At 38.3% G+C, this 27,959-nt stretch overlaps 3 protein-coding genes and 1 pseudogene across 22 annotated transcripts in view; 1 reads left to right on the top strand and 3 right to left on the bottom strand.

Annotated features, from left to right (window-relative positions):
* The window catches only part of KIAA0586 (KIAA0586 ortholog), a 129,361-nt gene extending 116,848 nt beyond the window's left edge, over positions 1-12,513 (bottom strand). For 4 of the 12 annotated variants that reach the window (XM_025869943.2, XM_025869942.2, XM_025869946.2 and 1 more), the window contains exons 1-6: positions 11,639-11,922; positions 10,670-10,740; positions 8,850-8,919; positions 7,474-7,543; positions 2,268-2,442; positions 837-1,058 (exon numbers count right to left, since the gene is read on the bottom strand). In XM_025869943.2, the coding sequence (XP_025725728.2) occupies positions 837-1,058; positions 2,268-2,442; positions 7,474-7,543; positions 8,850-8,919; positions 10,670-10,740; positions 11,639-11,837 (807 nt within the window). In that variant the 5' untranslated portion in view covers positions 11,838-11,922. Of the gene's footprint in view, positions 1-836; positions 1,059-2,267; positions 2,443-3,220; positions 3,323-7,473; positions 7,544-8,849; positions 8,920-10,669; positions 10,741-11,638; positions 11,923-12,110; positions 12,334-12,377 lie in introns of those variants that run through there. The other 8 variants (XM_025869952.2, XM_025869953.2, XM_025869951.2 and 5 more) reach the window with 8 other exon arrangements.
* Positions 11,723-20,941, top strand: TIMM9 (translocase of inner mitochondrial membrane 9). 8 transcript variants are annotated; one of them, XM_073895282.1, is made up of 5 exons: positions 11,723-11,788; positions 15,507-15,591; positions 18,765-18,829; positions 19,207-19,302; positions 20,274-20,941. In XM_073895282.1, the coding sequence occupies exons 3-5, from the start codon at positions 18,791-18,793 to the stop codon at positions 20,406-20,408; spliced, it is 270 nt and encodes an 89-aa protein (XP_073751383.1). In that variant the 5' UTR covers positions 11,723-11,788; positions 15,507-15,591; positions 18,765-18,790; the 3' UTR covers positions 20,409-20,941. The 8 variants fall into 8 exon arrangements, with proteins under 8 accessions (XP_073751383.1, XP_025725741.1, XP_073751385.1 ...); XM_025869956.2 differs by lacking the exon at positions 11,723-11,788 and adding an exon at positions 12,500-12,626; XM_025869955.2 differs by lacking the exon at positions 11,723-11,788 and adding an exon at positions 13,028-13,160.
* TOMM20L (translocase of outer mitochondrial membrane 20 like) lies at positions 15,940-27,222 on the bottom strand. Of its 2 annotated transcripts, none has more exons than XM_073895279.1 (5): positions 27,087-27,222; positions 26,921-26,964; positions 25,965-26,046; positions 21,876-22,018; positions 15,940-16,428 (listed from the first exon to the last, which is right to left on the bottom strand). In XM_073895279.1, the coding sequence occupies exons 1-5, from the start codon at positions 27,220-27,222 to the stop codon at positions 16,312-16,314; spliced, it is 522 nt and encodes a 173-aa protein (XP_073751380.1). In that variant the 3' UTR covers positions 15,940-16,311. The 2 variants fall into 2 exon arrangements, with proteins under 2 accessions (XP_073751380.1, XP_025725739.1); XM_025869954.1 differs by lacking the exon at positions 15,940-16,428 and adding an exon at positions 20,857-20,910.
* Positions 22,965-24,153, bottom strand: LOC141373213 (putative protein FAM10A4; annotated as a pseudogene).
* Positions 27,223-27,959: the final 737 nt, after the last annotated feature.

Below are 27,959 nucleotides of genomic sequence, written 5' to 3'. Positions count from 1 at the left end.
GTTTTGAGAATTACAGTATATTAGTGTTCACTCTGTGATAACATACTGAGCTATAATAAACTTATTTTTGTGTATTCTTCTGAATGTTATATTTTAATTTTTTAAAGTTTTAAAGCTGCACATTAATTAGGAAAAAATAAAAGTAAATTAAAACCAATGCATTTATAATGCTGGTCATTCACTCATTCAAAAAAAAAAAAAAAAAGTATACTGAGTATCTGAGCACTGGCTACTATCCCAGGACTTGGAAATGCCAAAATAAATAAACTATACCTACCAGTTCCTTCTGAAGATAACTCTTCTTTTTATAATAGCCCAGTGCCTCATATTCAAAAGGCAATTAAAGATGTTAATGCTTTTAATTAATTAAACACAGAAGCACTATGTATACCAAATGGTTCTTATCTCATCAGAATCATTAAAGCTTTTTATTCCCAGGTCCCATCTCAGACCTGCTGTCTGAATCTCTGAGAGGTACAAGCATATGTATTTTTATAAGGCTCTTCATGTGATTGTGATGCACATTCTCAAGCTAACAACCGTAACAAGTCACTGCAATGCAGTATTAGCCCTTTCAAAATGGTATGAACAGAAATACCACAAAAGAAGGAAAAACCAACTACATGGGAATGTCTTATAGAACTAGTGATATTTGAACTAGAATGTACAGAGAGAGGTCTCCACATGGAGAGGAAGAATAATGAACTCAAAAATCATTATTTAAGAATGAAAACTGTTACAATGTAATGAGCAATTGCAATTATCAATGAACATTAGCTTAAGGATCCAAGTGATAAAAGCACATCCATGGGATGTGCTGGCTTTATTATAGATACCTGAAAATCTAGTTGTTGCTGTTGTAATTTTTCAAGATGCCTAATGTGCTGCTCCATAAACACACTCATTTGCTTTTCATGATCATGACAATGTAGTTTCTCATGTTTATTCTGAATGCTTGTTTGCTGCTCTGTAACACGTTGTAACTGTTTATCAGCCTCCTGTAACTTATTGAGTAATTCTGTAACAGAATTCACTTTTGCTTCCAAATCACTCTGCACCTAAAACAATAAAATACCAGAAGACATCAAAAATATGCTCAATTACTACAAAGGTTGTTTAAAGTGACTGATAATAAAAATGATCAAATTAGATTTTTACTCTCCAAATCTCTGATGATTTTATACTTTTTAGAATCACAGAAATAAAAAGCAGAAGATAGTTAGCCTTGATAGATTTTTTTCTCTCATTAATAATACATTTGCAACAAAGAATTGTTATAATGCCAGAAATAAAATACTTAAATGGTAATTAAAAAGAAGTAAATAACAGGAAACAAACTGAGGGTTGCTGGAGTGGTGGGGGGTGGGAGGGATGGCGTGGCTGGGTGATAGACATTGGGGAGGGTATGTGCTATGGTGAGCGCTGTGAATTGTGTAAGACTGTTGAATTACAGACCTGTACCTCTGAAACAAATAATACATTATATGTTAAAAAAAAAAAAGAGGAAGAAGAAGATAGCAGGAAGGGAAAAATGAAGGGGGGAAAATCGGAGGGGGAGACGAACCATAAGAGACGATGGACTCTGAAAAACAAACTGAGGGTTCTAGAGGGGAGGGGGTGGGGGGATGGGTTAGCCTGGTGATGGGTATTAAGGAGGGCCTGTACTGCATGGAGCACTGGGTGTTATACGCAAACAATGAATCATGGAACACTACATGAAAAACTAATGATGTAATGTATGGTGATTAACATAACAATAAAAAATTTAAAAAAATAAGTAAATAACAAAAAAATTAGCTTTTGATACTCCACTAATCTCAGACTGAATTAGGTCGGCAGCCTGGAGTCCCAGTCTTAGCTTGGCTACCTATTAGCTCTGGGACCTGTGTCTACTCTGACTCTGTTTCTCAGTTTTCCATTTGCAAACTGAAGAGGGTGGCACAGATAATCTCTGAGTTCCTTTCTAATTCTAAAATAAAGATGACCCGTTGTCCCAGATTGCCCAGGACTCAGGGTTTCCTGGATGCAATATTTTCAGGGCTGAAACCAAGCAGTCCCAGGTTCTCTAGCATTTTCCCAGCAAGGAGGGGCTACGTCTCAATTCCTGAGAGGTAATATATGAGCATGAACAGGAAAACTCTTTCAAATTGAGAGCGACTAGAATGACCCTAGTCTACAGTTGGATACAACCATTTATAGACTCAGTTCCTAATAAGTATTTTTACATTTGACAAAGAAGCTGCGAATATCTGGGGAGAAAATTATACTTTTATCAGCGGGGCTGCCGTAGCGATGGCAGCTGCGGTCGCTGCGGCCACAGTTGTAGCTGAATCAACTCCACTGGGTGAAATTCTCGCCTCCTGAGTAGCAGCGTCCTTTTCTGGGCCTACATCTTCTAAAAGCTGTACCTTTACTTCCTTAAAAACAGGCATGTTTTGAGCTCTGTAAATAAAAAAGGAATACAAATATATTCAGTAAAGCCACACTGAGCCATTTCAAGAAGCACCTGCAGTGATAATCTGCTGACAGTGGGTTTTCTTGATTTTTTAAAAAATTAAATCACTTGGTTTTCCATATCAGGATCTAATCAGTCATTTGGTTAATGAAATCTATGAAAGGTCACTATAGACTAAAGAAATAAGAAGATAATTCCTGGAAGGTTGTGGTATTTCAGAAAAGAAGACTTGCACATATGAAAAAGACAGGGGTACAATTACAATAACATATAATCAAGAAGTACAAATGCAAAACACGCAGAAAAGGCTCTAAGAGTACAAGTACCAAGTTTTACTTCCAAAGGAAGACAACCTAAGAGAAACTGTTAAAACTGCTAAAAAAAAAAAATGCTTTTTTAAATTCTAGCTCATTTAGGTTTAATAAATGTCACGGAGTTTGTTAAAATAGGGCATAAATACAGGTTGAAGCAGCCTGGATTAAAAATGAGAGCAAATACATATTTACAATGAGGGATTTAATTAAATGAATACTAAGAAAAAAGAAAAAAAAAGACTCAATTTTGTTACATATTTCCCCTAAAAAAAAATAAAACAAAACAAAACAAAACAATCATCACCACCAACAAAAACAATGAAAGGAACCAGACAAAACTGCAGAGTTCCTAGGTAAGTCTAAGTAAAAGCAGAAGGAATGCCCTCTATCTCTAGCTGCTGGATTTCTCTTCTGATTTCTAAAGCAGACCCAGAGAAGCTCTTAAACTTACTTCTCTTTGTTATTTCCTCATTCTACTAGGAGCATCATTTTTCTCTGTCTCAAAATTTTGAAGTTTTCTTGACTTTTCCATTCTCCACTTACCTTCTCACACTTAACTGAGTCACCAAGTTTTGTCAATTATTTCATCACAATTGCAGGAATGGTGTCACAGAACTACAGAGGCAAGGGAAACCCAATAGGCCACCTATCCTAACTTCCTAATGTGGACAGATGAAGAAACTGAGGTCCACAGAAGTAATAGGATTTACTTGACCAAAACCACTGAGCCAGTAAGGCACAGTTGACTTATGATTCCTAGAGATCGTCCCACAACACCAAGCTCTCTCAGAATAGTACCTTTGATGCTTCTGCCTCTGGTAAAAAACAAACAAACAAAACAAAACCAACCAACCAACCAAACAACAACAACAACAAAAAAAAAAAAAAACAAGAAAAACTTCACCATCTCTTGCCAACTATTTCATTCTTGCAGATTTTACTCATTCAGAAACTTCTCAAACACATTTCTCTACCACTCAAAAATCTAAAATTGTTCCTTAGAGACAACTGAATAGGCTAATTTCTTGTCTGACCGTCCACACACACCATCCTCTGTCCCTGCCCTAGTTTCCTATATGCACCTGATACTTCACACAGCCTCTCAGGAGTCACACTGCTCCTCACTGGCTACACCACACCCTTCCCACATCCGACTCCAGGCTTTTTCTCACTGTTCTCTCAACCTTCTTCCACTCAACTTACTATATATCCTTCTCCTTCTTTAAGATCCAACATGAGCCTTACCTTTTTCAATAAACCTATCCTTAAACACTTCCAGTTGATCTCTCCCTTCAATAACTCCTTCGGTTTTATTGCCTCTACTATCCACCTGAGGTTTAGTAAGCAGCCACCCCATGGTTTAAATGTCTGTGCAAAACAGTCTCATAATATATTAAATGCAATGTTGCTTCCTATCACAGTTCTAATCGCTCATTCCTGCATATATGTCCATATTCTCTTCCCAACTAAGCTCTAAGCAACCTGGGTTGGGGGGTAGGGAAGGGGGATTTCTTTTATGCCAAACCGCAACAAAGAAAGAACTAAGCACAGTAGGCACTCATTATATATCTAACTGATTAAGTGGTGTGTTAAAATATAATTCAGATATTCCTATCTTTTAGTATACATGTCTGAAGTCTGAATGTGCGTTACCCTTTAAGATCGATCATTCTACATGAATACATTAAGTTGACCTACAAGAGAAGTAACATTGTAAGACTAGACATCAGCTTCTTAATAGGCTTTTAAATTTTATTTTTTTTCTAATTATCGAATTAAATGCTCAATGTAACAAATGTAAACAGCTTCTAAGTGTAAAGAACTGGGAAACACACAACTTTCTCATTCAGAAAAATTATTTCTTCTATTTTTTTTTTAAATTGTTTCTTATTCCTAAATCCTCTGAATCTGGCATTTAGACCAATATTATGAAGAAACTGCCCTCACCAAGGCCAGTAATAATTTTTGCTTAATTCAATGGACACTTTTCAGTTCTTACCTTTCTTTACCTCTGAGCAGCCTATCAAACTTAGAACTTCATTCCCCTTGGCTTTATTAATACCACACACTCCTATGTCTCTGGATAAACCAAGTAGCATTTAGCTCGCTTGCATTTCTGCATAGCTCTTAAAGGTTTGGTTTTCTCAGTGTCTGACTCTATGCCATCTTTCTTTTCACTCTCCCTGAGTCACTTCAACTGTTCTCAGAGTTCAGACTACCATTTATATACTACTTCTAACATCTAGATTCCTAGGCTAGACTTTTTGTGAATTTGACCTTTATATTCAATTTCCTACTGGACATTGTTTAACTGGATATCTTACAGATACCTCAAACCCCTGCATATGTCCAAAATGAAATATATTCCCCCAAGAATTCTTTCCCAAGGATTTTCCTTTCTCAGTGAATACTACGACTGACCATGGATTTATACAAGCCAAAAATCTGAGATTCATCCTTAGCTCCTTCTTCACTCTCAGATCAAATCGTCAATTCCTGTCAATTCTATCTCTAGCTTCCAAATCTGTCTGCTCCTCTCCAAACCAGCATGATTCCCACCCTCATTCCACCACCCTCTAATGTACTGAGGACCAAGTGAATCCCTCTCAAAGTGATCACCCCCAAATTTGCCGCCAGTTGGTTTCCTGGGCTACAGTCCAGTCCTCTTCCAATTCATTTTTTCATATTGCTCTCTGAATGAGCCTTTTAAGAAATATATATCATACTTTAACATTTTAAGATGATTTGCCCTTTCTCTCCTTTAAAGTAGTTTATAACCTAGCCCCTTGCATCCTCTCCATCCACATGTAAGAACATTCTACCCTGTTTTAGACACTCTGGCCAGACTCTTCATTACTCAGACTCTGGTCTATTACTTTTTATTAGTATAGCTTTAGAGCATATTATATCAAATAGGACAAATTCTCCATCATTCCAGTTGTTCCCCTGAAATTAGCTATTCTCAACTATGTGTATTCTATATGTATGTATTCTTAACATTATGTATATATGTATATTCTCAACTGTATGTCCTTCCAGGTAAATTTTAGAATCACTTTGCCAAATTCCATCTACCATTCTCGAAAACCAATAAATTCAAGTGACACTGACTACAGCAAAATCTATCTCTTGAGACAGAGACTGTCTTTTAACCCAACATGAGAGTCATTTTTATGTTTCTGATTCAATTATTCTCCGCATTGCAATCCCCTTCTCAAGACCCTTCCTAGTTTGTTTGTTTTTAATTCTGTTCATTCATCCTGAAATGGGGAGAGATCTACTGTCTAAGAGGGGTAGTGTTCACAGTTACCTCTCACTGTCCATTTGTTTATGAACCACTTCTCCCTCCCTGATCTGAGAGTTCTGAGAGGTCTCAGAGATTTCCATTCGGAGAGTTCTGACTTGAAGGCAAATTGGTAAGGTCCCTACTGCAGGTCAGATGCATGGAAGTGGTACTTGCTTTCGGTCCAAATGAATCAGATGTAATCTGCAATTTTGGGTTCAACTGTAGAATCTGAGAGACTGCACCACTCCTCATGCCCTTACTTCTGCTTTCTCTTATATATTTATAAACCCCAGAATACAATATACCACCCAAATTCCTCTCCTATCATATCACAATATTGGGAATTGTAGGCTGAACAAAGGTAAAAAGGAAAGTATGATGAAGCCAAACAACCAGCTCTTAAACTCTGGCTGGCTCCGACCACACTCTTGTGGTTTAGAGAGACTATTTTTGTTAGTCTAATGTTTCCCAGAGTGTAATATGTTTGCCACAGATAGCTGTAGGTGGAAAAATAACAATTTTTTTATTTTAATAGTTGTAATTATTTTAATTGTATTATTTAAAAAATGATTTTCCGTTTTGAATATAAAAATTTCCTTTTTGAATAAAATGAGAGTTCAAGTTTAAGTAAAAATTTTACTTATTTTCTAAGGGGTCTTCCAGACTGTTCTAGGTCAGGAGTAGAATAAATTTAGCCTAAGAATATGTATCTCATCCCATCTCTGCTAATGATAAAAATAATAAAAACTGCCTCCAGAGTAGTGGAGATACATGCTTAGCATGGTGCTGTTGTTAGAGTTGGTTTTGTATTTCATTGGTATTTAAGATAAACTTGGGAGGGACCATTTAGATGGAGTAGTAGCCATGGTGTCCTTTCACTCCATCCAGATGCTAACCTTGTCCCTTCTTAAATCTTGACCAGGAAAAATCTAAATGTCCTTAGAAAGTAAATAATAAGTATTATGTATTTGGAACTACTTGACCATTGCTACAAGTAGCATAGTGAAGCGATTAAGAGAGCAAACTCTAAAGGCAGACTGCCTAGGTCTGAATCTCAGCCCAGTGAATACTTGCTAAATGACCTTGAGAAAATCAATCTCTGTGTGCCTCAGTTTCCTCATCTATAAAATGGGGATTCTGTAAAATTGGGATGTGATAGAATCTACTTCATTGGATTTTTTTTGAGTATTAAATGAGTTAATGCATATAAAGTCCTGAGAACAGTACCTCTTCTATAATAATTGTTCACAGCTATTGAGTATTTTATACATATCCAGAACTATGAAAAATGCTTTGTATATATTTCACACATCGAAAAGAATGTTTTTCCTATGTCCAAAATATAAGTGAAGCTAATTTTAGAGAACCATATAAAAACATAAGAAATGGTTCACCTATTTTCTGTAAATGAAACTTACTTTTGCTTTAAAACTGCTCGGAGAGCATCCTTCTGTCCCATGGTGTACCGAGAAATAAAGATGTCATTTGCTGCAAAATTAAAACACAAAACATACTTCAGATTCCTAAAAATTTGTTAAATTTTAGTAAGGTATCCCAAAACAACTTTTTAAACTAAGAGAATGTTTAGGAATTCAGCAGTAAGATTTCTCAGTTTAAGAAAATGCAAGGAACTGGGACACCTGGGTGGCTCAATGAGTTAAGCGTCCGACTCTTGATTTCGGCTCAGGTCATGATCTCAGTTGTGAGATCAAGCCCCCTGACAGGCTCTGCACTGGGCATAGCGCCTGCTTGAGTTTCTCGCTCTGCCTTTCCCTCTGCCCTTTCCCCTCCTCCCTCTCTTAAAAAAAAAAAGTGCAAGGATCAAATTAAATGACTGAATAATAATAGTCATAACCCTAGACAATAGGGGAAAAAAATGTATCAAAAACACCTGGGGATAAATTGGAGACATTCTGCTCAAACTCAAAAGAGAAAACTGCTTAGATAAAAATAAAGCTACATAGAAAAAAGTCACTAAATAAATTTCCTCAAAGCATCTTTTTAATCTATTATCTTACCAAAGACTACTCAGAACGTGAATTCAGAGTCTATAAATTTTTTTTATAAATGCTTAACATGAAACTTATGGAACAGGTTAGTAATAATAAAATTACCTTTATTTTTTTAATTTTTTTTTTTAAGATTTTATTTATTTGTTTGACAGAGAGAGACACAGCGAGAGAGGGAACACAAGCAGGGGGAGTGGGAGAGGGAGAAGCAGGCTTCCCGCGGAGCAGGGAGCCCGATGAGGAGCTCGATCCCAGGACCCTGGGATCATGACCTGAGCCAAAGGCAGACGCTTAACAACTGAGCCACCCAGGCGCCCCTAAAATTACCTTTATGATTAGAAACCTTTTTCTGGATTTTAAAGATTCCATTAATAGCTTAATTTGGAAGGAAAAACTAATTAAAATGAAATAATCAAAATAATAAGGAAAAATGATGTCTTTTTAATTAATATCTTTAAAAAAAATCAGTGAATGTCTTAAAATGTAAAAATCTAAAATCCTATCCTTACAAAGAAAATCCTAACACATAAAACCACATGAACCACAAAGATATCCTAAGTGAAATAAGTCAATCACAAAACTAGACTTGGGGGGAAATGGAGAGTTAGTATTTAATGAGTACAGAGTTTCGACTGGGGAAGATGAAAAAGGTTTGGAAATGGATGGTGGTGATAACTGCATAATGTGAATGTACCTAACGCCACAGAACTATACACTTAAAGTGGTAAATTTTGTTATGTATATTTTACCACAGTAAAAAAAAAAAAAAAAATCTACCCTTTTACCTTTTTGTTTGTTGCTCTCTTCTAGTTTCTCCAAAGGCAATCCTTGTACTGCAACATCTTTAGAAAAATCCTTTGTGATATGAAAGGAAAATATGAAAGGCTAAAAAACCTTTATGCTTTATTACTTACCAAGTACCATTTACTAGCTATGTGACAGAAGGCAGGATTGTGTGCTTTTATATCCTCAATTCCCAGAACCACCACAATGCTTAGGTACCTTGAAGGTACTCAAGGATTTGTTGAATGAGTGAGTAAATGAACAAGCAAGCAACGTGGCCCTGAAATTTAGACTCAGATCTCAATTTGCCACTTCTAGCAGAGCGAGTCATGTAACAATTCAGTTGCTACAGTTTAATGTGAAAATCTGATTCATGTCGATTCAAATGGAGTGCTTAAGGATGGCCAACACATGGCACAACTTCACAAATTAATCACAGTGTTCTTTATCCCTGAACTCAAAATGCAGTCTCAGAAGGCTTCTTTACAGGCAAACAGCTTTCTGCTCACATGTGTAACCCTAGACTTCATTTCTGAGATTCTATTCAGTGCTAAGACACCATGACATTTTAAGTACTGGGTTCATTCAACATTGCACTTCACCTTCCTTAGACACAGGGTAAAGAGAAAATCATAAAAGGAAGGCGATCAGGCTAACCCCTGACAAACAAGTGTTAACTTCCTAAAAACAGTCAATGAGACTAACAATACAACAGAATGCATTTGGGACGTTCACACAAAGACCTCCTACAAATGAGTAAGAAAAAGTACAGCATATAAACCTGTAATTCATAAAAGAATAAAGACGGCAATAATACATGGAAAAAACTTCCCCCTCAGTAATAATAAACACAAAATAAAACGAGATGCTTTCTTTACCTATCAAAATGGCAAAGTTTTTTTGTTTTTTGTTTTTATCTAATTCTAATGTCCCATATTGGTAAAACTAGGAGAAAATAATATCACTAATTCCACTCATGATCTTGCTGAAGAATGTATACTGATAGTCTTTCCAGAGGCAATTTATATAATAGCATATCCATCTGGGAAATTATTTAGATAATGGAATTCAAATACCATTAATCATTAAATAAGGTATACTCAAAAAACACCAACCCAAGGCTAAGCATTTACGGAGGGACCAAGTATGGCACATATTTATACATTTTTATTGTGAATTGTTTGCAAAGTTGGTAAGTAAACAGTTTTAATTTCTTTCTTAGTTCACCAGCTTTAATTTTCAAGATATTATATTATGAAACTCTCTTCTTTAAAGACTTGTTAAATCTATAGTCAACATTATGATCAGTGGTCAAAATCTAATTAGATTGCATGAACGAAATGCATTTATCATGAAATATTTTCAGCATTATAAAGGTCAAGATGAGAATTTCATGTTATTATTTCTTAAAGACCCCTCAAAAAAAAACACACAAAAGACCTTACAATCGTTTGAATGACATATAATCACACCTCACTTTTTTAAAATGATGTTGTTACTGTTTCTTTACCTTTACCTAACAATATGTTAAGTCTCTGGTCTAGAACACCATTTCCTTAGATAACAGCAGAGCTTCTTTTCAGTTCCAATATTTCTCTCAGTGTTCAACATCTTAGTAATGAGTATTTTTTATTCTATGGAAGACTTTTTATTTAATGTCTCAAATATTATTCAAGTCACAATTCTTTGTAAAACATTTCTCTTGGTAAGGGAAATTTAAGCAAAAACAAGGCCTGTTGCTCATCAAACATAATTTAAGAACACATTACTCAACAATACTGAAAAGTTTAACATGAACATAATAAAGAATTATTTTGCTTACACATTCTGACCCAGTAGAATTTTCTAATGGAGGCTGCTGATAATTTCTAGCGGAAGTCAAGTCTGATGAACCTAACAAAACAAAGGAATCAGTTTTAGTGATTTTAAAACCAGAACTGTATTTTTGGAAACGATACAGGCATGACTCAAGAACTATAAACTCCATATTAATGCAAAACCTAAATTGGAAGCCACTTTTCATGCAAAAAACTTTAACTGTAATTAAAATATATCCTGATTAAGGTTTTACAGCTGATATTTTGGAAAATAAGGATCAGTACTGACAATCAAGTGAGATAAATGCTTTAAAATATATTATTACAATGTTGGATTTGGACATACTATGGGTAGAATCATTTGCCAGGAATAAAATATGTACATGATATAAAAGCAGGCCTTTATTGTGCTGCACCCCCCCCAAAGCGGCATTATATATGCATTTTTTTGTTTTTGCACATATATTCATTAATTTGATTCTTATGATCATCAATGAAATGGGCAAAGCTTATGTTTTTTTCATTTTCACTGGAAAGACAGGGTAAGTGAATTGGAACATGGAAGCCATTGAAAGGCAGAAGTTATGCTTTTCTACTATGCCAAACCAAGTAACACTATCCAAACAGAAGGTAGAGCATTTGGTAGAAAGCCCTACTGATGAACAATAAATACATCATACTAATTAAGTGCATCCACCATAGATGTGAACAAGAACAATGTGCAAAAACCACACAAAGAAAAAGCACAGTAGAGGTGTTTCATTCATTCCACCTATTGGATATGATTCAATTTGACTGACTGTGCTAGCCATTTTCCCAGGAAAGGGGTCAGCTTTCAAACATCTATACAAACTAGACGTATCTTATGTTTGAGAATTTAAACATTAAAAATGCTCTAAATTTTGAAACGCAAGAAACAAAATGAAAATAAAGACTAAAGATTTACAAAAGTGAAAGCTATTCGAGTCACATACCACGTAACGTTCCATTCAAGCTAGCCTCGGTTCTAACAGGAAGACGTTTATTTGCAGACAACGCTGGAGAAACACAGGGCAACTCATCTTTCAGCAAAGCCAAATTATCTCCCTGATTTGGAGAAACTACCTCACGAAGTCTCCTCGCTGGTATTTTAACCGTTTTTTTCTTTTCCAGGCTAAACTCAGAGCCTTTCATATTATTGGTAACAAAACTAGTCCCACAGTTCTGAATAGAAGAATTTCTTCTGGATCCATAAAACTTCAGGACAAAATTTTCACCGCTTTGGGGATTTGGGGGAGAGAAGGAACGAGGGAGGAGTATGATAAAGAAAATGTGAATTTCAAGTGATTTTAAAACATAGTCATCAACCTTTAAATAAAACAATGCCTAAACAGAGTATCCACAAAGCTAGAAATTTCAATTTCGTATTTAATCCAGGATTAGAGACAACTAGAACATCATATTTACCCATTAATCCCACTCAGTCCATTAATGCACACGCCAATGAATCTGAGACTAGTGATGACAAGAAAATGGCTGCATGAGCGATAATAACCTTAACAACACAGAGCAATCCCCAAGCCAAGAGCTGGCAGTGCACAACCAAACAGATGTGAAGGCGGGGTTAAGATCTGTTGAGAAGCAGGAGTCAAGCACGTAAAACTGAAATGCTTTTTTTTTAAACATCCATATAAGAAGCTTAATAGCTTTCTTCAGCCAAAGAGTCTTACACACCCCTCCAAATGCAACCATCGGACACCTAAATCACCCCTCTGCGTCTCCCGAACACTCGACAACCCAGCAGTCAGAGGTATAAACTGACAACAGCTTCAGTTGCCCGCGAGTCAACCCACTTCTCTTTAAGTCGGCCCTAGAGACACAACACGCATGCGCGCCAAGAAAATCATCCAAAACATCCAACCAAAAAGCTGAACGCCCTCTGGTGTTCTTCCATTCCTCTCCGGGTAGAAACAAACTCCCAAGGTAAAAGGTTTAAAACGTGCGAATTTGGTTTTATTTTTTTAAAGAGGTACACTGCCCCACAAGACTTAAACATTGAATAAAACTGGAGGTTCTCATCGGAGGCCTGCACAGGTTCCGACCTAACTGGGAATACCACTCCTGTTGACTAGGGACTGTTTACAGTGTAGCTCCTGAAGACCGTTAGGGACCTGGGACTAAGTAAATTAGTTTTACAAAAATTCTCGACAGATTCGGGTCGTTGTTGGTGTGGAAGTCAGGAATAGAGAGCACTGACTAAGCATACAATTACAAAATTTAATCCTTAGAGAATTGTAGAATTCACTGGAGAGAGCGGCTTTTCCTCCAGAGTTCGCGGCGTTGTAACGAATCCGCATCTTAAAGTCTAAGGGCTATTTGACATCGCCTCTCCCACGTGTTCTCTCCCATCCAGCGGCTGCGGCGCCCGCCCTGACCCAGACCCTCCGCCCCTAGATTCGACTGGCAGCGCAGCCCCCCAACCTCGCACTGGTGTCGGATGCGAGAGCTTGTGCTTAAGTATGGTCTCTTTTCTCTGCCCTTAGAATCTGGGGTTCCCAGGCGGGGGGCAACAGGCTACGCTTTGGGAAGGTGGCGGGATCTCTGGAGGAGGCCGCCGCGAGTACGTTGGACTGGGGGGAGGGGGGGGCCTGTTGGGGAGACCGGCAGCGCGTCCCCAGAGCAGGTTGGGGAGCTGCCCGGAGACCGTATCACTGGGGCGAGGGTCGGAATTTGAAGCTCTGAGCCACCACCAATCCGGGTTTGGGGAGTAGGGATCTTGTTTTGGAATAGTGAGTTAAATGTAAAGCATCCACGCGGTGACCTTGAGCTCACAGACAGGAGACCCTCCTTTAACTGAAAAATCGTCTCTAGACAGAATGCCATGACCCCACACCCCTTATCTGATCTGCTAATTTCTGAGGACGTTTAGACGTTTCCCTTTACGCATTACTAAAGGGTTTTTTTTTTTAAATCAAAACAAAAAAATGTAATCTGTAAAGTTAAATAACAGTTTATTTCTGCATCTCATCTGTCTACTTTCATAGAAAATAAACCTTAGAATTAAAAGGGACCTTAGGGGCTCAGCTTTGGAGAACCTTTTAATTCTTGATAAATTTCAGTAATTCTGTAATTATTTCTTAATGTCAGTTACATTTCTCCCTTCGTTATTGGGCTCTTAGGTACTTGTTCCTTCACAATTTGTTTTATAATGTAGGTGAATTAAAAGATACAATAACAATGTCAGAGACTCTGAAGATGACTTAACTCCCTTATTTTTCTAGGTGAAACTTAAATATGAAAGAAAAAGTGACCTTCCCTCTGTAGTCTCTAAGGTCTGAGGGTAGGCATAGAAACTTACTAAAATTACTTGAATAAATTATTTGATTTGGATCTTACAAACCCCTTTCATATCAGACCTGGGGTTAAAACTCAAGTAGTCTCGCCCCCATCTAGTCCAGTGCTCATAGGCTCACCCTTCAGGCCTGGAAGGGATGCTTTAAACCCGAAAGCAGTAATCTTTCAAAAGTCTTTTTTGCCCTGATTAGTAGTAAGTTGAGTTGGGCTTGCCAGTTAATCAGACATAACTTACTAAACCTGCTGCAAATAATCTAAAGCAAAGGGACATGTGGCAGAGCCATATTTTGTATCGATCAGACAAGTTCAGATCAATTTAGACATCTGACCTATCAAAGACAATGATAGCCCTGAAACAAAAAATATGTCTCACAAAATTATCTTATGTCTTTTGTGTTGTTAACATCTTTATTTACTTCCTCTTTCCCACTCTTACACCTCCATATATACATGTATAAATAGATAACACTTTTTTTGCTGCCTGGTTTGCAAGTAAGTTTCAGACATGACCTTTAACCCTAATTTCTTCAGCATGTATCTCCTTAAGAACAGTCTATTACATAGCCACAGTAAGATTATCACACCTAACAAGGTAACATTCAGATTTCTTCAACTATCCCAAAAATGTCTTTATTTTTAAAGCAGAAAATTTTTTTTTTGATTCAAGGTCGAAACTTCACACATTGTTGTCATGACTCTTTGGTCACTTAATCTAGAACAGCCTTCTACCCCTTTTCTTTATGACTTTAACTTTTTAAAAAGACTATCCTACTTGTCTTACAAATTGTGCCACATTGTGGATTTTCCTAGTTATTTACTCATGATCAGAATCAGATCAAACATTTTTGGCAAGAATACTACATAGTTGATACTGTGTCTTTATTGGTTATGGTGGTGACTGCCAGATCTTCCCAGTGTAAAGGGACTGGTTTCCTTTGGTGATAAATAACCTATGGAGGTACTTTGAGACCATGGATATATCCTCTTCCCCAACCACCTTTCACCCAGTAGTTTTATCATTCATTCATGATCCTTGCCTGACTCACAAGATTATCAATTACCAGTACCAGTCATGCAAAGACTAGAGTCAGTTATCGTGGTGATGGCCAAGGACATCAGAAGAATCACTTATTGTAAACTAAGTTTGAACAGAATTAGAATTTTGGCTCCAGACCTGGTACAAATCTGCCTATGATTCCAAAAAAGAAATGGAGGGCATCTCCCCTGTCACCTCCTAGTCCTTTGGTTGTTTTCTTTTGCTTTCAAAAATTTCTGGGAATTGTTTGTCCTTGTGTGTTTATCTAAACATACTACCTGGAGAGATTAGGATGCTAAGTACTTCTTAATACCTATAACACATATGCTAAGGAATTATAACCTCAGAATAGACTGAGGAAACTAATTTCACTTACTGAAAACAATTTAGCCAACAGAAGTTTAGATTTCGTCAAATAGCTTTAGGGCTTGAAGAGACCTCAGCAGTCAAATTGTAATCCCCTTATTTTTCAGGTAAGAAATCAGTCATTAGAAACATTCAAGCAAAGGTTGGACAACTAATTTTCCGGAACAAAAGGAAACTCATGCATCAGAAAAGGTTTGAATTGATGACTGATAAGATTTCTCTTTAAGTTCCCTAGTTTTATTACATATTTTGACACAAAAATAACTTAGCATTGTTATGATCATTCCCAAGACCTAAGCCAGAGATTCTAGAACTTTCTTATCCCTTCCTTCCCTCTGGAGGTTTCAGGGATATAACCATAAGGTAACCTCTGATAGGATATTTGTTTCTACAGTAACAGACATTTGCTGTAATAGCTGAAAACTAGGACTAAATCAGAGGGCAGCCACATTGCTTCTACCTGTTTCATCATCAGGTGGTTTGTGTGGCTGTTGGACTTATTTGAAACGACATTAGACATTTTTATAATTTTTGCTTCAACTGTCAAACAGTTCAGGACACTTTAGAAGAGAAGGAAAGTGTTCTGTAATTACTCATATTTGTTATTATCTGTTTTTCCTCTTTCTTGATGTTCCAAGTATCCTATTTTCATTTCCTTTCTGTTTAGAACTTTAATTCTTTTTTTAAGGTAGGTCAGCTGGCAACAAATTCTAATTTTCTTCATTTGAGAAGGAAGTGTATTTTTTCTGGATGCAGGTTCTGGGTTGACTGATGTCATCCTAATTGTTTTCCCCTGTAGGTAAGATGTTACTTTTTCACTTGCTACTTTCAAAAATTTTTGTCTTTAGTTTTTAGATGCTTGGCTGTGCCTTATCTTGATGTAGATTTCTGTGTGTTTGTGCTCTTTGGCATTCATTCAGCTTCTCTTGGATGCATAAATTTATCTTTTGCCAAATTTGGGACGTTTTCACCCATTATTTCTTCCAGTACTTCTATAGCCTTGGTCTTTTCTCCTCTTCTTCCAGGACTCTGTTGAAACAAATATTTGATCTTTTGTTATTACATCATATAGGTTCCTGGTACTCTGTTCATTTTTTTCATTATATTTTTCTGTTTGAATATTCAGATTCGTTAATTCTATTTTCTGTCTTCTGCTTTACTGATTGCTTCCTCTGTCCTCCATTCTATTGATTCTATCTGTTCAGTTTATTTTGGTTATTTAATTTTTCACTTAAGATTTCCATTTGGTTCTTCTCATATCTTGTTTGTTTCAGGCATATTCATAACTACTCATTGAGGTATTTTTTATAATAGCCGTTTTAAAATCTTTGTCAGATAATTCGAAATCTGTCATCTCAATATTGGATATATATTATCTTTTTTCATTCAGTCTGAGATTTTCTTAGTTCTTGGTATGATGATTTTTTTTTTTTATTGTAACTTACATTTTGCATACTGTGTTATGAGGCTCTAGATCTTGTTTAAACCTTTTCTAGCTGGCTCCTTTTGCCACTGTTTCATTAGCAGAAGTAAGGGAGTGGGCATGCTGCCTCATTACTACTAGACGCAGGATAGACGTCCAGGTGCCTCACTCTGTCACTTAAGATATGGGGGTGGTCTGCTCCTCAGTACTGCTGGGCAAGAGTAGGAGTTATGGCTCTCCAGCAGGCCTCCATTGGTATGAGGGACTGGAGAGGGACTGGAGTGCCTCATTACTGCTCCCCACATGGTCTCCACTGACACCAGAAGAGGATATGTGAACTCATTACCACGGGACAGTAATGCAAGCCTTGAATCTCAAAGAGGCCTCCTTTGACACCACCCAGAGGGAAGAGAGAAGCGCAACCCATTACTGCCAATTGAGGTAGAAGTCCAGGCTCTTCATGTTGTTTCCACTGACACTTGTTGGGTTTGGGGGAGCCCTCATTAATGCCCAGTAAGGATGAAAGTCCCTGCTTCCTAATCTCCCTTCTCTGAAGTGTGGGGGACTGAGTGCCTCATTACAGCTTAGTGAGGGTGGAAGTCTAGGCTCCTAACTTAGCTTATGTTGATGTGGGTGGATGGGGGATACAGGCCAGTGTTTTTGTTTGCCTGGAGTACACAGTTATTGTTTAAAAGTTTTCTGTCTTATAGGCTTCCCCTTTCCTGGCCCTTTGGCTAGAGAGGGCCAGCTTTGGGCAGATGGGGGGTTTTGACTGTGCCCATTGGCATTCGCAGATTGCTGGCTTCTTCAGCTCTAACTCTGTGATAGAGACGACAAAAACAAGAGAAAGAGAAATTCCCCACTATTTTGTTTCTCAGGTCCCAAGGGCTCTGGCCAATATACTTTCTTCTCTCCGCCTTTTTAAAGTCTTATGTTTTATGTCATGTCCAGTGTTTTTAGTTGTACTTAGTTTGAAGAATAGGGAAAAACACATCTCTTGCTCCATCTTTTCAGAAGCACAAGTCCTAAACTGCATTGTATAATATAGAATCTTCTCTTTGACTGGTTAGTGGTATTTTATAATAGCACAGCAGTACTTGAAAAATTGTGACCTTCAGTTAATTGATGGTATTTTTCAGGTAGTTTATATGGTAAAAACATACGCAGTTGACCCTTGAACAACAATACAGATTTGAACTACATAGGTCCACTTATATGCAGATTTTTTACAGTACTGTATTATTAATGTCTTTTGCTTATGATTTTTTCTTTTTGAGAGACTGTAGGAGTGGCGGGGGCAGGGACAGTGAGGGGTGGAGGGAGAGAGAATCTCAAGCAGACTCCCCACCGAGCACGGAGCTCCACATGGGGCTTGATCCCACAACCCATGAGATCATGACCTGAGCCGAAGTAAGTCTGAGTTTAACCGACTGAGCCACCCAGGCGCCCCACGTGGATGGTGTTTATTAACAATTAATAGAAACTTTGTATTTCTGTAGAGATAGTAAAAGAATCATTATTATCACAGGTCAAAGTTACATTAAAATAGTTAAGTACTTGTAGGAAGACACCAGAGCTCTCGTGGTTTCCCTTAAAGCCCTATAGGAACGAGGCTTTAACAAGTAACCTTGCAAGGTAATAGAGCAAGCTGTCTTAAAACTGGAGATTTAGATAGAGGCAGACTTTGGAGCCTATAGCCAGCATTAAAAAATCTAATTCTGTAAACTGTAGTGTTCTTTGTTGCCATTAATGACCTAGGGGATTGTGGAGAGGGGGATATAATTACATACTCCATTAGAAATTTATAAAATAAAAACAATTTCAGGTAAGTTTTGTTTCATTTATTTTCATAAACTGTTCTTGTTTTAATTACCTAACTTTTTAGCTAGCCTAAAAATATTTGTTCAGAGACTGACAGACTTTTTCTTAATTTTTAAATCAGGTGACTAATAAACATACCAATAGAATATGGCTGCACAAATACCAGAATCTGATCAGATAAAACAGGTAAGGTATTACAAATAACAAAAAAGAATTTTGCAAAAAATTTAAGGCTAACTGGGTGCAACCATGTCAGTCAGTGATCTCACAAAATAACTTCATATTTCATTTCCAAAAATGGATTTTAAATGATATGAAACATTTATTTTTCAGATAATGTGACAGATATCCAGGAACGAATAAATATTCAACTAGATAATTGGACTATGTTTTGTAGATCATACCATACAGGTCATATTATGCCCATTTGAGTTAGTGAAAGAGCTGTTGATTTCAAGTATTACAGGGTATTTTCCCCAAATACAAAACATCAGTAATTAAAGTTTCAAAACATCTTTGCTTTAAAAAACCAAATATTAAAGAATGTTCTGATTTGTTCGTAGTTTAAGGAATTTCTTGGAACCTACAATAAACTTACAGAAACCTGCTTTTTGGATTGCGTTAAAGACTTCACAACAAGAGAAGTAAAACCTGAAGAGGTATGAAAAGTGTTGCCTACTAAGAATTCTCTAAACCTGTCATAAACAATAGAAATGGGATGCCTCTAACCATTTCCCTTGTTCCTAGTTATTACAGGAATTTGGATTACTTAATATGTTCCATTGCTCAGAGGAACTGAAGCAGTCAGGGCCCCATGGCATTGAAGTTAATGATCACAAATTTAATATGACAGCTTGTCATATATACTGTAGCATGGCAGATTTTTTTAGTAAGATGCCTAGGGCTTGCTGAATTATTGTTCGTAGCAAAGAAAGATTCTTACTAATTAGCTTTCAGTCAAGATGGCCTGGCTAGAGAAACCTGATATGGCTCTTCTATCTGACCCTGACAACTCACGTTAATTTTGGAAAAAGCAGAGCTTGAATATGGTGGCTCATATTGCATAGGTGGACTCTGAAAACTCAATCCTATGAGAAATCTTAACTTTTAATACCATCATCAAAACATTTATATATTGGCTAAAAGTGACATAAACTTCCTCCAGTGTAAGATGTTGATCAACATTCATGCCAAGAATATATAACTAGCAGTCAACAAGTCCTTGTTAAATAAATGACAAAGCTTGAAAAATGCTAAGTATAATATTCTTCTTGTTAAAAAGAAATGTTGAAATTTAAGAATGTGCGGAATGGAGTTTCTCATTAAAAAGGAACAAACTTATTCCTGGGCCTATGTTTTAACAATCAGAATGAGGGATGGAAAAGTCAGGGATATACCATTGTTTTTAGTGCTTATAAACTGGTAGGCATTCAGTATATATTAATTCTTGTAAATGGATAAAACTACTTACAATTGAAAGCTATATGGACTTGCTATTCATTCATACCATTTAGTTCTCATCTATTCAAAGAAAAGAAAAGCACCCACTGGTTGTTCATTTAGAGTACGTGCACTTTTTAAAAATTAGTATTTCTGTGTTGCCTCTTGGATCTTCTCTTTTTATTTCTAGACCACCTGTTCCGAACATTGCTTACAGAAATATTTAAAAATGACACAAAGAATATCCATGAGATTTCAGGAATATCATATTCAGCAGAATGAAGCCCTGGCAGCCAAAGCAGGACTTCTTGGCCAACCACGATAGAGAAGTCCTAATGGATGGACTTTTGATGAAAGATTGCCAGCAGCTATTGTGATGGAAATGAGGATTCATCTGATAGAATCCCCTGAAAGCAGTAGCCACCATATTAAACTGTCCTAACTTTGGCAAATGGAAACAACTGGAGAAACAAAATTGCTATTTACCGAGAATAATCAAAATAGGAGGTCTTATTGTTGAATGAAAATAATAAGATGGAACATTTGTTGAGGCCTTAAGATTCAGCAGCTTGGTAATTTCATTAGAAAAATAAACCACTGTTTCTTCAATTGTGACTGTTAATTTTAAAGCAAAATATGTGTTCAATCATGTATGAGATAGAACTTTTTATTACTAAAAGTAAAATAAATGGAAATATCACTGAGCAGTTGTTTATACTATATATATAGTACCATAGTATTCTGACTGGACTGTGGATACGTTGAAATGTTTTTCAATCACGATCATCCTCCAAGTATTCCTGTTCATTCATGTCTGCCTCAAATTGCTGGTAAATACATAAAATAGTTACTTTCTAATCATTTCAACGCACGATCGTTTCTTGCCTCCCTTCTTGTGTCAGGGTGGCCATTATACATTCGTATCCTAGCCATATTTTTCATATGTCTACAGGAAACATCCCATCTGAGACTACCTTGTGAATGTGTAAGAGTTGACTAGTATGCTCTAGTGGAGACTGTGTTTTGTGTTTTGTTCAAAAGCTGAGTCCAACATGAATGATTCTCAGTACAACATTATACAGTGTATTCTCATCCATGACGTGTGAACAGTGCAATAAAAAGTGAACTGAAGTTAAAGTAGTGTCTTACGGCTAAATGAATCCTAAAACAAATACAAGCATTTGCAGGGAATTCTAGTTGATGCATAAATATACCAAGAAATTTGGTAAATGTTAAGTAGACTAATACCCACTAGTAAATTGGCTTCTGAGTAGATTTCATTTGGTACCAATCTAAACTTGCACTTAAGAGAACACGAATTTAATTTAGCCTATGTTTCCAATACCAAAGTGATTTCTATGTTTTGTCATATTTGAAGCCAAAAGTATTATTCTGCTTTGAAAATGATGGTTTTCTGTATTACATCTAATTTTTAAGCTATTGCATCATTTAACTAACAATGCCGTTTAACTTACAGGCCTCTGTTGACATTACAGTTAGTAATCATTAGGTCTTTGAAGGTACAAAGACAAAATATTAACAGTGCTACCTTTAAAGCTGAAATGTTGAAACATCTATAAGACTCAACAAAATATACAATTCACTGTAGTTAAAGGAAAATGAAAAATAAGCTTGTTTCATCATAAGGTAAGAAAAGCAACCAAAAATTCAGAAATTTTACTTATTTAAAGCTCCCACCCACGCACAAACTTTGCTATTTTTATGTAATCAAGCCTAACATGGTTATTTACTGTTATTTACATTTAGCAAAGACAATTAAGTATGTGCTCACCTGGCAAATAAGGGGAATCTCGTGTAACAGCAGCTCAAATACCTGAGGAGGGAGTGTGTGTTTGAAAACCTTCAGAAGTTCCTGTGGTTGTCCACACACTAAAAGGGCATTGCTGAGATGTTCAACCCCCAAATGATGCTCTCCTGAAACAGATTGATAAGGTTTAAAGCAAAATGTTAACATTCTTCCAAATAAACATTCCACAAATTACCAAGAAAACACCAAGTATTGAAATAAAAAAAAAGCGTATCAAACTACAGACTACTTAAACAAGTCTTAAAAGGAGTAAAGACTATAAATGGGGAAAATGTTGAACTGCCAATTAGATTCACTGTGATCAAGCTGCAAGATGAATAATTTTATGACCCAAGTTACTATTAAAAAGTGCACTTTTGCTTTAGAAACGTTCATGTTCTACAATGTGGGTTCACAAGAGGGGGGTATTGAGTGTTTATTTTAAAGATTGTTTTCTGCTGTTACTGATAGGAGATAGATTATCTTTAACTCTACACGTGTGATTGCTGAAATATAAAGGAAACACCTGATGTTCTGGCTAAACAAGACTTTAAAAAAACAGATTGTATTATCAAGGAGTTTGAAACAGGGTTTAGTGTAACACGAATTAAATAGCTAGGGGAAGAAAAGAGATTTATGAACTTTGATTTCTAAGTTTTAAGATGAATTTTAGGATGACTGGCTATAAAGAATGAAAATTTATGTACTATGGAAATTAATCATAGAATTTGTTTAAATTTAAACATGGAATCACTTAGTCTCACTACTTCATTCCAGGAAACTGAGGCAAAGACAGTGAAATGATTTAAATTTTCAGAACTAATTAATGCCAAAATTAGTAATTGAACTTAATTTTCTGAACCTTGAGACCACAGTGTGCTGCCTCTCTTCAGGTGTTACATAATTTCCCATTTATTGGTTGAAATACGTGGTCATCTGAAAAGTGCATGATGGACAGAAAATATTGCTTCCCAGATTTGTATTAAGTGTAAACTGAAAAACCATCAGAAGGATATTTAGATGAAATACTGTGCTAGTGTTTCACTAAAAGGTTTATTTTATTAAAGATTTATTTTAGAGAGAGAGCGCAAGCCAGGGGGTAGGGGGCAGAGGGAAAGAGAGAATCTCAAGCGGACTCCCCTCTGGATCACTAAGAATTTCATTGAGCCCAGGCATTCCTTCCATTCCAGGCATCCGCCCTGCCATTCCAGGCATTCCTCCAGGAAAATTACCAGGTATTCCCCCAGGAAAGCCACATGGGAAAGAGCCATAGTGAGCTCCTGATTGTCATCTGGCTTCTTCCTCCCTCTGGGCTCTCTCATGTTCTTCCCGAGCCTTCTTAACCCTTTCTATTCTTTGATCTCTAGCTCTTCATGTTTTCGCTTTCTCCGATGTTCAGCAATTTTCTGGGCCCTCGGTTGAACTTCTTTCAGCATTGCACTAGCATCTTCATCGTAATCCAGTTTACAAGCAAGGGCAAGATCATGTGCTGCTTCTTCCCAATGGCCCAGAAGTCTGTGTGCTTTCCCTCGCCACTTATAAGACTGAGCTGAATCAGGATTTATTTCAATAGCTCTGTCAGTCTCGAATGGCAGCACTTGGCTTCTGTAATTTGATGAAGACACTGGCTCTCTTGGCATAGAGAATGGCCAAGCAAGGATTCAGTTTGATGTCATCTGTGAACAAGTCAATGGCTTTCTATAGTTCACCATCATTTAGGGCATCAACGGCAGCCACTTTTTTATCATTTGCCTGATCCATCATTTCTTCGGTTATCTCTACATTTTCATCTCCCGTTTCTTGAGGGGCATCAGTATCTGGTTCAATCACACCTTCATTGTCAATTTCTAGATCACCTTCCTCACTTGATGGTTCGTCTGTCTTTATGTTTTCCTCCACCTTCTATCTGTTTTTTCTTCCTTGAGATTGTCTTCTGATTTAGTTTTATGAGTGGCAGGCGGTATTTTACCTCCCACGCTCTCCACCCACTCCCACAGGAAGCGCATTTCCTCGATGTGCAGATCCTGCTTACACATTTTCACGAAGGCCCGAAGTTCGCTCACTTTGCAGGGGTCCATGGTCCAGAGGCAGTGGCAGGCGGCAGGTGTGGCTGAGATTGTGGCCTGATTCCAGGCCCGGGTACTAGCTCAGCGTGATCGTGTGGAAAGGGGGGGCACTTTTTTTTTTAAGTAATCTCTATCTGCAATGTGGGCTCAAACTTACAACCCCGAGATTGACTCACATGCTGTACTGACTGAGCCAGCCAGGCATCCAGCAGGCCCTTTTAAGAAAAAGAATATAGAATTATGAATACAAAATTGCTAGGACTCTTCCCAGAACCTTCAAAGAAGTTTGAGTAAATGAAGGTCCTTAAAGTTTATGCTTTACCACCTTGTATAAAATCACTCCTGTTTATATCATTTAAGTCATTTCCAACTATTTATTTTGTCATTTTTTTTTAAAGATTTTATTTGAGAGAGAGAGAGAGATCACAAGTGCGGGGGGGGGGCTGAGGGAGGAGAGAGGGAGAACCAGGCTCCAGGCTGAGCAGGGAGCCTGATGTGGGGCTCGATCCCAGGACCCTGGGATCATGACCTGAGCTGAAGGTAGACACTTAACCGACTGAGCCACCCAGGTGCCCCCATTTTGTCATTTTTAAGATATTTTTAGCCCGTTTATAAAACTTCCCAGAAGAAAAGATTAGTATTGAATAAAATACTAAAACATCAAATTATAATGAGTAATGTACAATGACTATTTTTTTTTTCATTTCTCAAAACCTTTATCATGGTATTAAGCCACTGAATTAAAGTAAAATTCTTGGGTATTGCTATGAGTTGTCCAGGATCTTGACTTTGTTTTCATAAATTCTGGAGGACGCTACCTCTTAAATGCCGGGTGGAAAAATCTTTTCAAAAAAGACAAAAGAGCAGAAACAGCTACAGGCGCTGTGATGAGAGGAAATTTGCAACACTTGAAAAAAAGATACATAAACGGGTCATGCTCATTTATCCAGCAACATCATTCATCCCTTACAAAAGAAGCCTGAAAACAAATTATTTTCCTTTCCAGGGATTAACACCAGAACAAAGACATTATTATTACATACAGCATTTACAAAATATTTATATTATCTACCAACATTTTACCTAACAATATTGTGAAGCCTTCTCAAAACTATGTGGAATTAGGTGGGGATAAATTATAATTCAGAATACAGTTGATGGCCATTAAGTCCAAGGTAGTCCCTACAGACATCACTACGTTAGACACAGTACAAGAATGGTCATTTATAATGATTTCATCATCAAAGTAAGTAATTACTGTGTTAAGAATACTCTAAGAATGCAGGAAATTTTTTATAAAACAGTTCAAATTTTTTTAAGTTTTGATTCATAAAACATTTGGTCATTTGGAAAAGTCATTTACTTAGAATTTCACCTGACGATAAATGAAGTATTACTGTATTTGGCTTTGCTTCTCCATCTGCACATTCCCAAGACTGACACAGAAACCTGAATGCTATGTATAATATGAGATGAACAGTGTGACCAAGTGAAAAATCTCTTTAAAAGCAAGTTGGTTAACACATCTAGCTAGTTTTTTTTTTCTTTGAGAGAGAGAGAGAGTGGGGGTGAGTAGGGGCAGAAGCAGAGAGAGAATTTTAAGCAGGCTCCACGCTCAGCTTGGAGCCCAACATGGGGCTCAGTCTCACAACCCTGAGATCATACCTGAGCCAAAATCAAGAGTCAGGAGGTGTGGGGCGCCTGGGTGGCTCAGTCGTTAAGCGTCTGTTTTCAGCTCAGGTCATGATCCCAGGGTCCTGCGATGGAGTCCTGCATTGGGCTCCCTGCTCCACAGGAAGCCTGCTTCTCCCTCTCCCACTTCCCCTGCTTGTGTTCCCTTTCTCACATGTCTCTATCAAATAAATAAAATCTTTTAAAAAAAAAAAGAGTTGGGAGGCTTAACTGACTGAGCCACCCAAGTGCCCCAAGTTTTTTGACAGATAAATACCAATCAAAAATTTTTTCAACATATATATATACGCTTACAAAAGAGTATTTACATTCTCACCTCTGGATAACCAAAGTTGTCCCATTTGTACCTCTTGCAGAAAAAGTTCTTGCAATTCTTCATTCTTTGCTGGATCCCACAACTAAAAGATTCACAAAATATTTAAAAATGAGTAATGAATGTAAGGTATAGGGTTACTGATCAAACTTATTTAATTTTTACTTAAAAAAGCATATCTTGAACCTAATCTCTAAATCCAAGGTATGATAAACACAATTTTTCTTTATAATATTTAAAACAACTTAAGATGGAATTAAAATTTCAGGCAATTTAAAAAAAAAACAGGGCATATTGAAATTGAGTTGAGATGCTTGTAATAACTCTCATGTGTATTTTACCCAGCTTCCTAAGTACACATACCAGTAATCCTACTGTAATTAACTACAACACACCTAGTTTTGTAGGGTGCAAAATTATTTTCTTGCCTAGGGTTTTAGCAGTGTTTGTCGACCAGGCAAAGGGCATGGCGAGGGGTTGGCAGGGCAGTTGAGTGTTCAGAAGCATGCTGTGGTTTGCTTCCGCCTGGTTCAGGAAGGTGACCAGAGTCACAGGATGGCGTCATCATTGGTACCATGCCCAGGGCTGGTCTTTAAAGGTAGGCAGAATGGACAATCCTTGACCCAAAATTATCAACTCCCCTGCCAGTCACTTCAGCTTCAGTCTGTTATAGCTGGAAGGTTTTTGTGTTTTGTGTTTGCTGTCCCCAAGAATTCTCTTTTTAAAATGGGATGAGCCATTTCATAATTCCAAGTGGTTCTTCCTTCCTTCCCTTTCTTTTCCAAGCGCACAAAAACGACACCTAGGCCGAATGTAAGCCGGGCGGGGCGCGGGTGGGTAGAGGCGGCAGTCGATGCCTGCTCAGAGACCAGCCAGGGGCCCCTGAGGCACAGCCAGACGCTGCACGGGCCGGGCGGTTACTCACTATAACGCCACCTCGGTGTCGCTAAGCACTTCACCTGGGCGCCCCGTCCCTCAGCCTTCTGCTGCTGGGCTCTTCTTTCTGCAAACACAACACGGCACGTGCTGCTCGGGAGCCATCCCGACGCCCGCGTGCGCTCCGCCAAGCCCTCAAGCCCGTGGGCGGGCCCGCCGCCCGCCCGGCCACGTCGCCGTCGCACTCACTGTCCCGCAGGCGGCGCCTGAACACGGGGTCGCCACGCCGCTTCCGGTCGAAGTAAACGCAGTAGCCGAGGAAGGCGACGGCGCCACAGACCGCCAGAGCCCCCAGGAGGCCGAGGACGGTGCGGACGCAGGGCATCCGGCCATGGGCGTCTAGGAGCCGAGCGTTGGGCGCGGGCCGGCGAGCGCGAGGAGCCGGCCGGAAGGCAGGGGGCGTCGGCGCGGCGCCCATGCCGGCCTCGGGGCTTCCTGTGCGCCCGGCCGCAGGCGTGCGGAGCGGCGCGTCGACGCGCCGTCCCGCGGCCGGCCGAGTGAGGAGGAAACCGACGGTCTGGGAGCACGTGTGGACTAGGTCTCAGGCCCCCGAGTAGCAGAGCTCTGTTCGAACCAGGTCTGTCGCACTCCAAATTCTGAACCCCTTCCCCAAACGCGCTCCTTTCCCTCTGCCGACGACACCCGTTCAGGCAAATCACAGTGTGTCAGGAATCTGGTTAGCTGGAACTGGATTCTCCATAAGCCCCTGTTCCCTCTCCTGCAGATTGAAGTTGACTCCTATCTTCAGTCTTCTCCTAGCTCGCAGCACTGCCCACCGAGCACCTGAACACAACTAGTCCGTGTTCCCCAACCTGGTCTGCCTTGGCACCTGGAAAGAACCCAGTCATCCAAAGCCCCCAACCACTTTAGCTCAATAGCGGGAGGAAAGGGGAGTCTGGAAACAATATTGGCCCCGGGAGAGGGGAAGGGGGGAGTGAATTTGTTGGCCTGGGCCTGACAGCCAAAGGTCCCAGAGCAAAATCAACTCCGAGAGACCCATGATGCTTACTAGCCTAGATGTGTTGCTGATATTTGCTTTATTCATACACCCCAGGGAAGAAT

The sequence above is a fragment of the Callorhinus ursinus genome, unplaced genomic scaffold (genome assembly GCF_003265705.2).
Source record: "Callorhinus ursinus isolate GAN/ISIS: 27379988/994484 unplaced genomic scaffold, GSC_fseal_2.0 scaffold8, whole genome shotgun sequence".
NCBI lineage: Eukaryota > Metazoa > Chordata > Mammalia > Carnivora > Otariidae > Callorhinus > Callorhinus ursinus.
This window is presented reverse-complemented; position numbering and strand designations above follow the sequence as displayed.